The sequence below is a fragment of the Solanum lycopersicum genome, chromosome 6 (assembly GCF_036512215.1).
Source record: "Solanum lycopersicum chromosome 6, SLM_r2.1".
NCBI classification, from domain to species: domain Eukaryota; kingdom Viridiplantae; phylum Streptophyta; class Magnoliopsida; order Solanales; family Solanaceae; genus Solanum; species Solanum lycopersicum.
In genome coordinates, this window is record NC_090805.1 from 2,426,224 (window position 1) to 2,437,086 (window position 10,863).

Below are 10,863 nucleotides of genomic sequence, written 5' to 3' on the forward strand. Positions count from 1 at the left end.
TTCTATGCAAATAATTTTTCTTATATTTAATATAATAAATAAATATTAAATAGGAAAGTTATTATCATAAATAATTATGGTAGATATATTTGTGATTTTTTTCCATGTTTATTATTATCAAATTTTTTTCTTTAATCAATATTCAAACATTACATATTTTCTGTGTCCCCTCCCCCCCCCCCCCACCTCACAAATTCATTCAAATTCAAGATACTTTACATCACTGCAAGAGCGATGTTTGTGATTTTGTATCCATCAAATACTTTTTAATTTCATATTTATCTCGTATTTATACAGTTTGATATCCAAAAATTATATTTTTTTTGTTCGTTTGTCTAATGTATTCATACTTATACAGTTTGATACCCACAAATTGTATCTTTTTTGCTTGATTGTATAATGTATCCATATTTTTGCTTTAACAACAACGTTGAAATGTATTCATTTTTATATACGTAGATACTTGTAGTTATATAATCACAAGTTAAAATGTTGATTTACGAAGACAATTATATCTAGATATATAAGTAATATATCCAAGATAAAAAGTTGATACGGAATTACAAGTATAGTTGTATCCAACATATTCATAATTTTTGTGTTTAACAACAATGTATTCATTGCATTCTATATCGATGTATTCATTTTTGTCTAACAACTAGTGTATCTATTGTTATGTAGTTCATCTATTCAAAATAGAAATGCTTAACTTTCATTCACAAATTCAACAACTTGCTTATAACAATAACTTGAATTATAAAAAATATATATATAAATATCTTTATGGCGACAAAATAAGAAATATGAAGACTACAAGAAAATTGAGTATGATGTATCACAATTTTTGTAAGTTATTTACATACTTATAGCTATTGATATTCATTAACCCTATAAATATAGTTATTTATGTAAGTTGCTCCGACTTCTTTGTCTCGATAAAGAAGATCTAGGTACATTCTAACATGTTCAGATTTTATTTGTAAAATTATAAATATATTAGATAAAGTATTTGTGTTTCGTACGGGGCTGAACTCTTTTATTAAGCTTACATATGATTATTCACTTTGGATACATACTCTACATTGTCAATAACATTTTATCTTAAGGCAAAACGTTCCTTCAAAAGTGTTATATTAATAACATAAACATAAACTAATGATTATAAAAAAATATATCATGATCTGTGTAACAATAGAATGAAACAAAAAAAAATTGAGTCCACCGAATGCATGGTACCCCCATAAAAAAATTATTTCACTTTAATACTCAAAGTTTAAAGGAATAGATTCTTTCAGTATAGAACAATTATATTCACCAGTGTATTGACACAAATACAATGGTACAATAAGCCACTAAATAGAAGCAAAATACATGGATATTTATTTGTGCCAAAGAAGAAGAAGTTCAGATTCTTTGTTATTTTAAAATGAAAGGAAATTTCTCTATTTATAAACAATAAAGAGTAGTGTCAATAATGTTTATTGTGCTTTATCGGAAATGTCACAACTCTTTGAAAAAGTTACAATCCTTTGGAAGGATACTCAACTTTCATAAAAATCGCAACTCTTCATAAAAATCACAACTTTTTGTAAAAGTGATAACTTCTCAATAAAGTCGCAACCCTTCATAAAAGTCGCAACTCTTCATTAATGTCCTAATCCTTCGTAAAAATCACAACTTTTCATAATAGTCACAACGTTTCATGAAAGGGGAAGACTAGTTTTGAAAATAAATAAATTTAAAAAGAAATGTTAATTTGTGGTAGCGCCACATATTTTTTAAAATTAGTATTGGTATAAAATTTAATAAAGAAGGTAAATTTTTGTTTTTATTTTTTAGGTTACTAATTTGATTTATAAGTATTGATATAAAATCTTGGTTTTTCAATTACAAATAAAAATTTTATTTTGATCTCAATAATATGACTCAAAATATTTAATTATGATTTTGAGAAGTCATATTAAACTTCAAGCTAAAATAATCTAATGTTTGGCCTTCACAAAGCTACATTTAGATTAAGTTTCTAATTTTAATTGCAAATATTTTTTGACGCGGTAAAAAATGAAAGATAAAAGTGAATAAGTAAACAAATAGCTTATCTAAGAACAATATTCACCTTTTCTTTTAATCCAATGCACACTTAAGAAACTGAGACAAATCAAAAAGACTAGAAATATTTGTTAGTAATTAACTTAAAAGGAAAATGTCAGTATATTAACTTAAGACTTAAAATATTTGTGTTTTCTACGGAAACAATCATTAATTATTTATCAAAATATACCTAAAAATTAATGAACCTAATGCCATGTGAGTGAAATTTCATGTACAAATTAAATTATCGCACATCTTTTAATAATTTTATTCAAACACTTTATCTAATTTTAACTTCTAATAGTATACTTTAAAAAAATGCAAAATATCTTAAATATTTAAATATGAAAATCACAAAATGTGATACTTTCATATGTATTAGTGACCGTTATCTCATTATTTTATTACCAATTCCATAATATTTAATTAATACTTAAGAAAACTAATTATTATAAAACATAATTATAACGGTAACACACCAAATTTAAATAAAAAATTACGACAATCCAAAACTTCACAAAGCCCATGGGCCTTTCTCCCCCCTTTAACAAAAAATTCGCGCCAAATCCTACGTGGCAATGTAGACACATCAGCCTCCACATCAGTTTTCCCGGCAATTGGCGCCAATTCTGACCTGGCAGAACTGACACGTAAGCCTCCACCTCAGCTTTCCCGCCAGAAAAATGCTACTATATAAAGAGTACCCCACCACCCCCACACCCTACACCCACTTCGTCTCTTCACTTTCACCCTCCATTGCTCTCTGCAACTTCTCAACAGTTCGTGTTTTTGTTATCAATGGAGTCTGCAGATGCTGCGTCTTCTACACTGTTGAATACATTCAAATCGAAGAAGAAACTTCAGATTGGATCCGACCCGGATGCATCCGGAGCTCCATCTCTAGATCCATGGAGCTCCAAAACCCCTGAGAAGACAATCGTTCCTCCTCGCCGGACTCGGAATCGAAATGCTGCGTTTTCATTGAAAGATATCAGACAGGCCGCACAGAAGCTCCGGAAACCGGACCCGACCCGATTGAATACCCAGACTGATACATCATTGAGCTATGTGAAAACACAGATGGAAGAAGCTTCAGCTGCTAAACCGAAGAAGCCTGTAAATCCAGTAAAGCTACCAGAGAAGTAAGTTTTTTTTTTTTTTTTGGATTTTACATAATGTGGATCTATTTGTCATTGGAAAGGAGATAGATCTAGAATAGCAAAATGAACAACGGATTCAAAAAAATCCGTTTACTAAAACTTGAAATATTCTTTTTTGAATTCCTAATTTCAAAATATGGAGAAATGAACGAAAGAAAAAACAAATTCGGAGTGTTTTTTGTTTTGTTTTTTCTGGAACTAAAATTAGTGTTACTGTGTAGGTACAAATTGTTGGAGGAATTCTTTGGTGGCTTGGTGAGTTCGATTCGATTGCTGCAGTTGAAGGGTTCTTCAACAACATTTACAAATATTAGTGCAAAAGTGGAGTGTCTAACAGATAGGTATGCAAATGATGAACATTTGTGTATGCATTAACAGATGTTTTCTCTGTGGATTATATTGATGAATTGTGTGATTTCTCTGTTGATTGTGCAGGAGGTTTACTTACAATCACTTAGCACAGGTGAAGTTTCTTTTACCTGAGGCTATTGAGATAAAGAAGATGCTTGTGTTTGATGAAAGGACAACCTGTATGAAGCCTGATCTTCATATAACGTTGAATGCTAATGGAGTTGAAGGACAGAAGAAGCTGAAATCCTCTAGTGGCACTGAACAACTGAGGACAGTCTTCAGCAGTCGGATTTTGGATTTCTTTAAATCCCACCCTGAGGTAAAAGAGAGATTTTAACTTGTGCAAATTTTGACAATTCGATTCATTACTTTGCAATGATACTTGGAATTTATAGACTTAAATCTATGTTGATTGAAATCATTAGCGTAGTTTGGGATGTTAAGTTAGCTCTGCTAGACATACTTTACTTGTGCAAATGTTGATGATGGAGAGTTGCTTTGCAATGATATGTAGAATTTGTTGGGACCAAGTGAGATGTGTTTGGTGTATTTAGGATTTATCGACTTAAATCTATGTTGTCTTGCACTTGTCAGTGTAGTTTGAGATGTTAAGCTAGCTTTGCGAGACGTAATTTAGTATTTATAGACTTAAATCTGATGTTGATTGAAAATAGTTTAGTGTAGGGATATCCCTTTTCTGCCTCATTTGCTCCCCGAACTCTAGCAGAAGGTGAAAAGAATAGTTATTTTCAGATATTGCCTTTGAGTTTCTTGAAAAACTGGTGATGACAAATGCTGTTTTTGAATTTCAGGGAGATGACATTCCTGAGGAAGAACTACCAGGGGCATTTGGTGTGTCTAAGCAAGAGCTCTTGACGAATACATCAAGTCCTGCTGGTGCACAGTTAAAGGAGGAGACACTGATTGGCTCAATGCAGAAGCCGCCAGTAGCTGTATCTCATCTGTCTCAATCTTTCAGGAGATCCTTTTCTCATCAAGCGTCTATTGGCGTAGTAGGGAACTTAAAGCAACAAACAACAGTTTCTCAAACATCAATTCCTCCAGTGTCAGAACCCCAGATTACCAATTGTCCCACCAACACCTCTGAATTGCTTTTGACACAAACTAGGACCACAAGATTCTCAACTCAAGGGGTTCATTCTGCTACTTTACAACCATCTCCTCTACCAGCAACTCCAGTAAAAAACACGACAAATGAAGATGGTTCATGTTTGTTAAGTGCTGAGAGTACTCCAGCAAAACTTGCATCTACTCCAGCAAAATTGATGAGTACTACACCTTTGCTCCAACCTTCCAAGAGATGCTATATGACTCCAGATGGCGAGTCAACTGAATCACCAAGAAAGCTAGTGAGGCGCCCCCCTCCTAGTAGGTCATTGACCTTTAGTACTCCTGTAAAGAGTTCAAAAGTCACAGAAGAAACCAGCCGGAGCAGAGAATTATCAACAGATGATGAAATCTTTGACATTCTTCCAGAGAATCTTCTGCAGTCGGTAAGATGCAACAAACTTTCTTCCATGACAACATTTCCTTGTTGACAACATAAAAGTTGATCCTTTAGGCTGAGAGGAATTAGGATATCTATATTTCTTAGTCTAGTATTTGAAGTTGGTGGCTAATTTTTCTTGGATCTGCAGATAAGAACAAAAGAGCAGGAGGCACTAGAGGAGCTAGATCCAGCCATATCCCAAGCAAAATGGCGCAAGAAAATGATTTCAATCTTGCCTAAGTTTTTTGACATGATTTACTTCTTATTTCACTCAATTAACCGATCTGTGATCACTAAAGAAGAGCTTACACACAAAGTGATTTCAAGCCATCTAGCTATTGCTGATAAAAGTAAGCCTGGTTGATAATTATTTGAATACTTTGAGTGCTTTGACAAACTGAAACTGATTCTGACTTGAAACATTTTTCTTCTTTCTTTGCAGGAGAATTTGAAGAGCTACTACGGTTATTGCAAGAAATAGCTCCTGAATGGATCCATGAAAAGCTGTCATCTAGTGGGGATCTTCTCTTGTGGTAAGCTTAGATAAGTTCAAATCTTGAATCTACCTCTGCGTTGCTGTCTTCTTAGGAGCTTGACGTGATAATTTGTGTTTTCATTGCAGTGTTAGCAAGGTATCAAATGCTGATTCAATACGCACAAGGATTGCCGAAGCAAAGTGAGAAAGCAATGGCAAGGGGATTTGAGTTCCAAGTGGAGTTGTAAATGATAGTTTCGCTAACTTAATTATTTCGATATATTGACCCACTCTGCAGCATGTGACTGCAATATTTTGCTATTTAGTACAGTTTAATGTCATTTTAACTGGTTTAGCTAGCAATTAGAGCTAAAATAAGCTTGTTAGCGAAGACTGTCTCAATATCTTACCATGTATTGGAGAACACTTTGCTTGTATATAGGCTATAGCCATGATGCTTCTCTTGGAATGAAAATTTGGTAATACTGAATGTTGATTTGATTGATTTTGAGGTGAATTCTTTCTGACTTCTGAGCAATGAATCATGTAGCACTATGTATAAACCAAATGAAACCTAAAATTTGAAGTAAATAGAAAGTATTGTTACAAAAACATTTATATAAAATTTAGGCAAAACTATGGTTTATGAGTTACTTTATTTTGTTCTTGTTACGTTTTCTTCTTGTATTATTTGATATATTTGAGTTGAGTGTCTTTTGGAAATTATTTTTACCTACATGAAATAGTGATAAAGTTTATATATGTTCTATTAATTCATAGATTGAATGTGTCGAAGGACAACGAAAAATGAAGTAGTAGCATTTATATATTAATTTTTTTTAATAAATTTATTTTTTTCTAAAAAAATTATTTTCTCTATAAAATAACTTAATAATAATGATATTCGAATCAATTTAGGAACGTAACAGTTCCGTACTAGACTTATCTTCACACAAGTCTAATAAGTAGAAAAATAAAATACTTTTACGTGGCATTAAATGAAATACTGTTTCCATTAATTTATCCAAAAATAAAATAAAATAAAATGTCAATTTCTGTAATCAGCAAAGGTCTCAGTAGTTTCTTCTCCGGCCTTTTCACCTCCTAGTGCTTCTCCTCTCCGCCGCCGCCGCCGCCACCGGCTTTGTTACTCAGCTCCAGGTAAAACTCCGGCGCATCTATATATCTATCGTTTCCATAATTTAAAGTCGGATTTTTTCATTTTCACGGTTAGCACGCGAATTTTCAATCGATCCGTAACATTATAACTCTAGGATTTTATAGATTCACGAATTTTCAATTGATCTTCCATTTTATCTGTTTTTTTGGTGATATTGTTAAAAAAATATTATTATTTTTGCTTTGTATCGGACAGAGTATTTTGATCTATTTTGCGATTAATTGGAGGATTCCTGACTACTGATCATCAACCGGAGTTTCAAATTGAATAGATTGATCATTGGAAGATATGAACTCACGAAGGTTCGTACATTTAATTTGAATTTTTTTTATGTTCTTATTAGGTATTTTTCGTGCATCAGCGGACAATCTACCCTAATACTTGAATATTTCCCTTTATTACATTTGCAGATATAATTTGTTCGTATTAATATCCTTAGTAGGAGTAGTAGTATTGCCATATGTTTTGCTTCAGGATGGCAAAGGTAGTACACCGGATGTGTGATAAGCACATGCCTCGAGTTCTGGTGATTAAGTCTGGTATTTGAGTGGAGGATGTTAGAGGGACTGACCTGCTATCCACTAACTTGAATTGGAAACAATGAATTATTCAGTTGTCAACTAGAAGAAAAAAGCAATGCCATTTGGTGACTTCTTTTTTAATCTTATTCTGAGTTCTCTTGATTCTAGTTAGATACTAGAATAAGTGTGAGATTTAGAAAAATTCTAGCTTCAGAGAACCCTCAATTTGCTTATAAGACAAATTGTGCAGCATTGAGGACCAGATGCAAAATGAACACGGAGGATTCATATGATCTTCTAGGATTGAGGTGTTATTGACTTATAACCATGATATATATATGTTATATTTCTAGCTTGAGTGGTGAACAATTTTCTATCTTTGCATATAATCGTCATGAGTTTTTTTTTTACAACGGTGACAGTTTTGTGTATCAATCTTCAGCACTAAAGGCTGGGGTCCCAAATTTACATCATGGAGCTACATACAGTTGCGTGTACTTAAAACAAAACTAGACTAGATCCTACTTCATCTTACAAAGGACCTAGGATATCTCTAACAGTTATAGGATCATCTACATACTCCAAACTGCACCAATAGCAAAAAGTGATTGTGCAGTTCATTTTATTCCTGTGTAAAGGACTACTAACACTCTCAAAGCATCTCATATTTCTCTCCTTCCATATGGTCCACCAAACCACTGCTGGGACAATTCTCCATCTGCTTTGGTCTGTACTACCACTGCCTTCATTGTTCCAGCTTTCTATAGCCTGACTTGCCCTTTGTGGCATGGTCCAGTTTGTACCCCTGAATATGGTAAATAAGTGTTACAGTTGTCTAACCACCTTGCAATGAAGAAACAGATGGTGATTGTCTCTGCCTGTTGCTCACAAAAAAACATCTAGGACACATATGTATTCCCCTCTTCATTAGATTTTCCTGTGTTAGTACTGCCTCTTTAACTACCAACCAAGTAAAAACTACCACCTTATATGGAATTGACTTTCCAGATAAGCTTCCAAGGCAAAAATCTGAGTTGAGTCCCCATTTGATTCAGGTTCTTGTAGGCAGAGCTAACTGTGAAGACACCTTTTGCTATGATGAATCCACCTAAGAGTGTCTTCTCCCTCTTTCAATCCTCGAAAATGGTCCAGGGTGCCATAATTCAGCTAGTCTATCCACCTCCAATCATGAGTTTTGACTTCATTTACTAGGGAAATTATGTCACTCTTTGCAACCTTATTTTCTTTTTGATATTTTTTCCCTGTTTAGATGAAGTAGGTGTAGTGATCCCCTTTAATTTTTACTCTCTCAGATTATTGTCCGACCATATTAAACTTGCTAGTTTATCGAGGTGGAAAAGAGTCTTAGAAGGTGTCATTAATATAAGAATGGGTTGGTTTAGCTTATATACTTATGCTTCTTTTGGTGCTAACTATCATTTGTTCAACCTCAATTTCCAAAATATCTATGTTCTAAAGCCTCTTAAATGTATGCACATTTTTTCGTTCTCTAGTATCATAAGTGAATTCATGTTTGTGTGTCTGCTTGTTGTTCCCTTACGCTTTCCTCTTTTTAAATGGTATGAGACGTAAATATAAAGCTTCAGGCTTGATCCAATTTTAGTACCGTACCTTGACATTACCATAAACTAGCCCCTCTCCTCTGTCATATTGGCCTTGTCAGTGGGGCCAGTTTTTACTTTTATCTTGCTCCCGTCCTCTGTGCCTGTTCTTCATATGAATGCGAGGGTGGGAAACCTTTTCAGTATCAGAGCTGCTTTTTATGATGTGTAGTTTATAAAAGAATAATCTTTTTTGCATCCAGCTTTATTGGAATACATTGATAATAATTGAATTCAGGGAACGTGGCAATAGAGCTGCTCTATTTGATGGAATTGAGGAAGGTGGCATAAGGGCTTCTTCATCATACTCTTCGCACGAAATTGATGAACAAGAGAATGAGAGGGCAATCGATGGGCTGCAAGATAGAGTTAGTTTTCTCAAAAAGGTAAGTCTTTCATACCTGAGTCTTTTATATGTTCAATGTTTATGGGTAAGTTGCAGTACAGAAATTCCTTGGTCGTCTTTACTGAAGTTTGTATCTTGGTCATGAGTGTCGAGGGCATTTCAATGGTGCAAACCTTATGAAGCCAACTTGTTGAGATGTGATAACCTATAACTACTCTTTCATTATTGGAGGCTGTTGCTTAGTAAATTGTGTCTATTTGTATGCACATTCACACTGACAGTACCCTCCATATTTTTGTTCATTCATAAATGATTAATGCCTTTGGGTGTCGAAAGTCTTGCTGTCAAGAACATTGTTGGAAAAATATAAGTATAACATGTGTTGAACTTTTCTAGGATCCAGAATTCGTCACCTCGAGCGCATGCTCTTATAAGTCATTCTTTTTCGTGTTATCACTCAGAAAGAAAGGATAGATAATCATGCGAATCTCTAAAAGCTGCTGGTGCTAAGAGGTTCCTGATTTCTTCATCGAGTTACCTATTGTTCATAGGTTGTAAAAGCTGTTCTCCTCTTTTGGTGCAACTTAATAGTTTCATTGTTTCTTGTTCTTGGACTTGTATACATCAAGTGAAACAGCTTGCTTGTTGATAATGAACATGTTGAACTTGTTAACTTTATTGTTTTACTTCTTACAATGCTTTATATCCAATAGTTGTCAGGTGACATACATGAAGAAGTGGATACTCATAACCGGATGCTCGACAGAATGGTCAGTGGGTCTACGTTATGCTTCATGCCTTTTGCAATATGAATAACTGTTTAATAAATTCGTGGTATGCCTATTTAGGGCAATGATATGGATTCTTCAAGAGGTGTTTTATCTGGAACCATGGATAAATTTAGGATGGTAATGTATTTTACACTACATGACCTCGTTTTCATTTATCCTTTGATATATATGTTGCTGGTTTTAAGCCTCTTCCATTCCCTTCAGGTTTTTGAGACAAAATCAAGCCGAAGGATGTTTACACTCGTCGCCTCGTTTGTGGTTCTTTTTCTGGTGGTGTACTATCTCACTAGATAATATGCAATGGTCTTATATTTAGTTGTTCAAGACTCTCCAAAAATGCTACCACAAACCATGTCGGATCTGCTAAAAGTGCACCACTTTTGCAGGATTCGACATACATTTTTGAAGAGTCCGAGCAACATAAGTTTTATGTGCAAAGTTGCTGAGATTCTGATATTGGCATTACTATCTCACTGTAAGAATGTTCAGACGTGTGTATCTGTGTCGAGATGTTTAAATACAATTTGAAGATGTGGATCTGTACAATGCAACTTTTGTTACATAAAAAGTCAGTGGAAAGATTCAAAAAGTGAAAAGTTTGAATCACCATTTTACCTCTCTTCAATTAAAATTTTATCAAATATAAATATTTTAATTACATAATGGTAGAATTTTGAGTTCTCAAAGTCCTTTAATAATTAAATTATCATTTTCTTGATAAATGAGTATATTGATATTGCTTTTAGTCGTAATCACAAATCTCACAATGGAAGAATCTGAAAGTCATTCATCATTTTAATGTATAAATCAATTTCA

At 33.7% G+C, this 10,863-nt stretch overlaps 2 protein-coding genes across 3 annotated transcripts; both read left to right on the forward strand.

Annotated features, from left to right (window-relative positions):
* The first annotated feature begins 2,727 nt into the window (after positions 1-2,727).
* On the forward strand, positions 2,728-6,092 carry LOC101265931 (CDT1-like protein a, chloroplastic). The gene is made up of 7 exons (XM_010323528.4): positions 2,728-3,233; positions 3,473-3,592; positions 3,687-3,921; positions 4,415-5,116; positions 5,261-5,462; positions 5,555-5,645; positions 5,735-6,092. The coding sequence occupies exons 1-7, from the start codon at positions 2,890-2,892 to the stop codon at positions 5,790-5,792; spliced, it is 1,752 nt and encodes a 583-aa protein (XP_010321830.1). The 5' UTR covers positions 2,728-2,889; the 3' UTR covers positions 5,793-6,092.
* A 406-nt stretch (positions 6,093-6,498) lies between these two features.
* On the forward strand, positions 6,499-10,678 carry LOC101245764 (bet1-like SNARE 1-1). 2 transcript variants are annotated; one of them, XM_004240459.5, is made up of 6 exons: positions 6,499-6,748; positions 6,963-7,069; positions 9,164-9,296; positions 9,970-10,026; positions 10,105-10,164; positions 10,252-10,678. In XM_004240459.5, exons 2-6 carry the CDS (start codon positions 7,056-7,058, stop codon positions 10,339-10,341), a joined length of 354 nt encoding a protein of 117 aa, XP_004240507.1. In that variant the 5' UTR covers positions 6,499-6,748; positions 6,963-7,055; the 3' UTR covers positions 10,342-10,678. The 2 variants fall into 2 exon arrangements, with proteins under 2 accessions (XP_004240507.1, XP_004240506.1); XM_004240458.5 differs by having other exon boundaries at positions 6,577-6,748; positions 9,149-9,296.
* Positions 10,679-10,863: the final 185 nt, after the last annotated feature.

Excerpts from the sequence above, each read along its gene's own strand:
- LOC101245764 (XM_004240458.5), top strand. Across the intron at positions 9,297-9,969 it reads GAGTTAGTTTTCTCAAAAAG|TTGTCAGGTGACATACATGA; the intron begins GTAAGTCTTTCA and ends TATATCCAATAG. Across the intron at positions 10,027-10,104 it reads ACCGGATGCTCGACAGAATG|GGCAATGATATGGATTCTTC; the intron begins GTCAGTGGGTCT and ends ATGCCTATTTAG.
- LOC101265931 (XM_010323528.4), top strand. The coding sequence starts at position 2,890 with ATGGAGTCTGCAGATGCTGCGTCTTCTACACTGTTGAATACATTCAAA. Across the intron at positions 5,117-5,260 it reads CAGAGAATCTTCTGCAGTCG|ATAAGAACAAAAGAGCAGGA; the intron begins GTAAGATGCAAC and ends TTGGATCTGCAG. Across the intron at positions 5,463-5,554 it reads TCTAGCTATTGCTGATAAAA|GAGAATTTGAAGAGCTACTA; the intron begins GTAAGCCTGGTT and ends CTTTCTTTGCAG.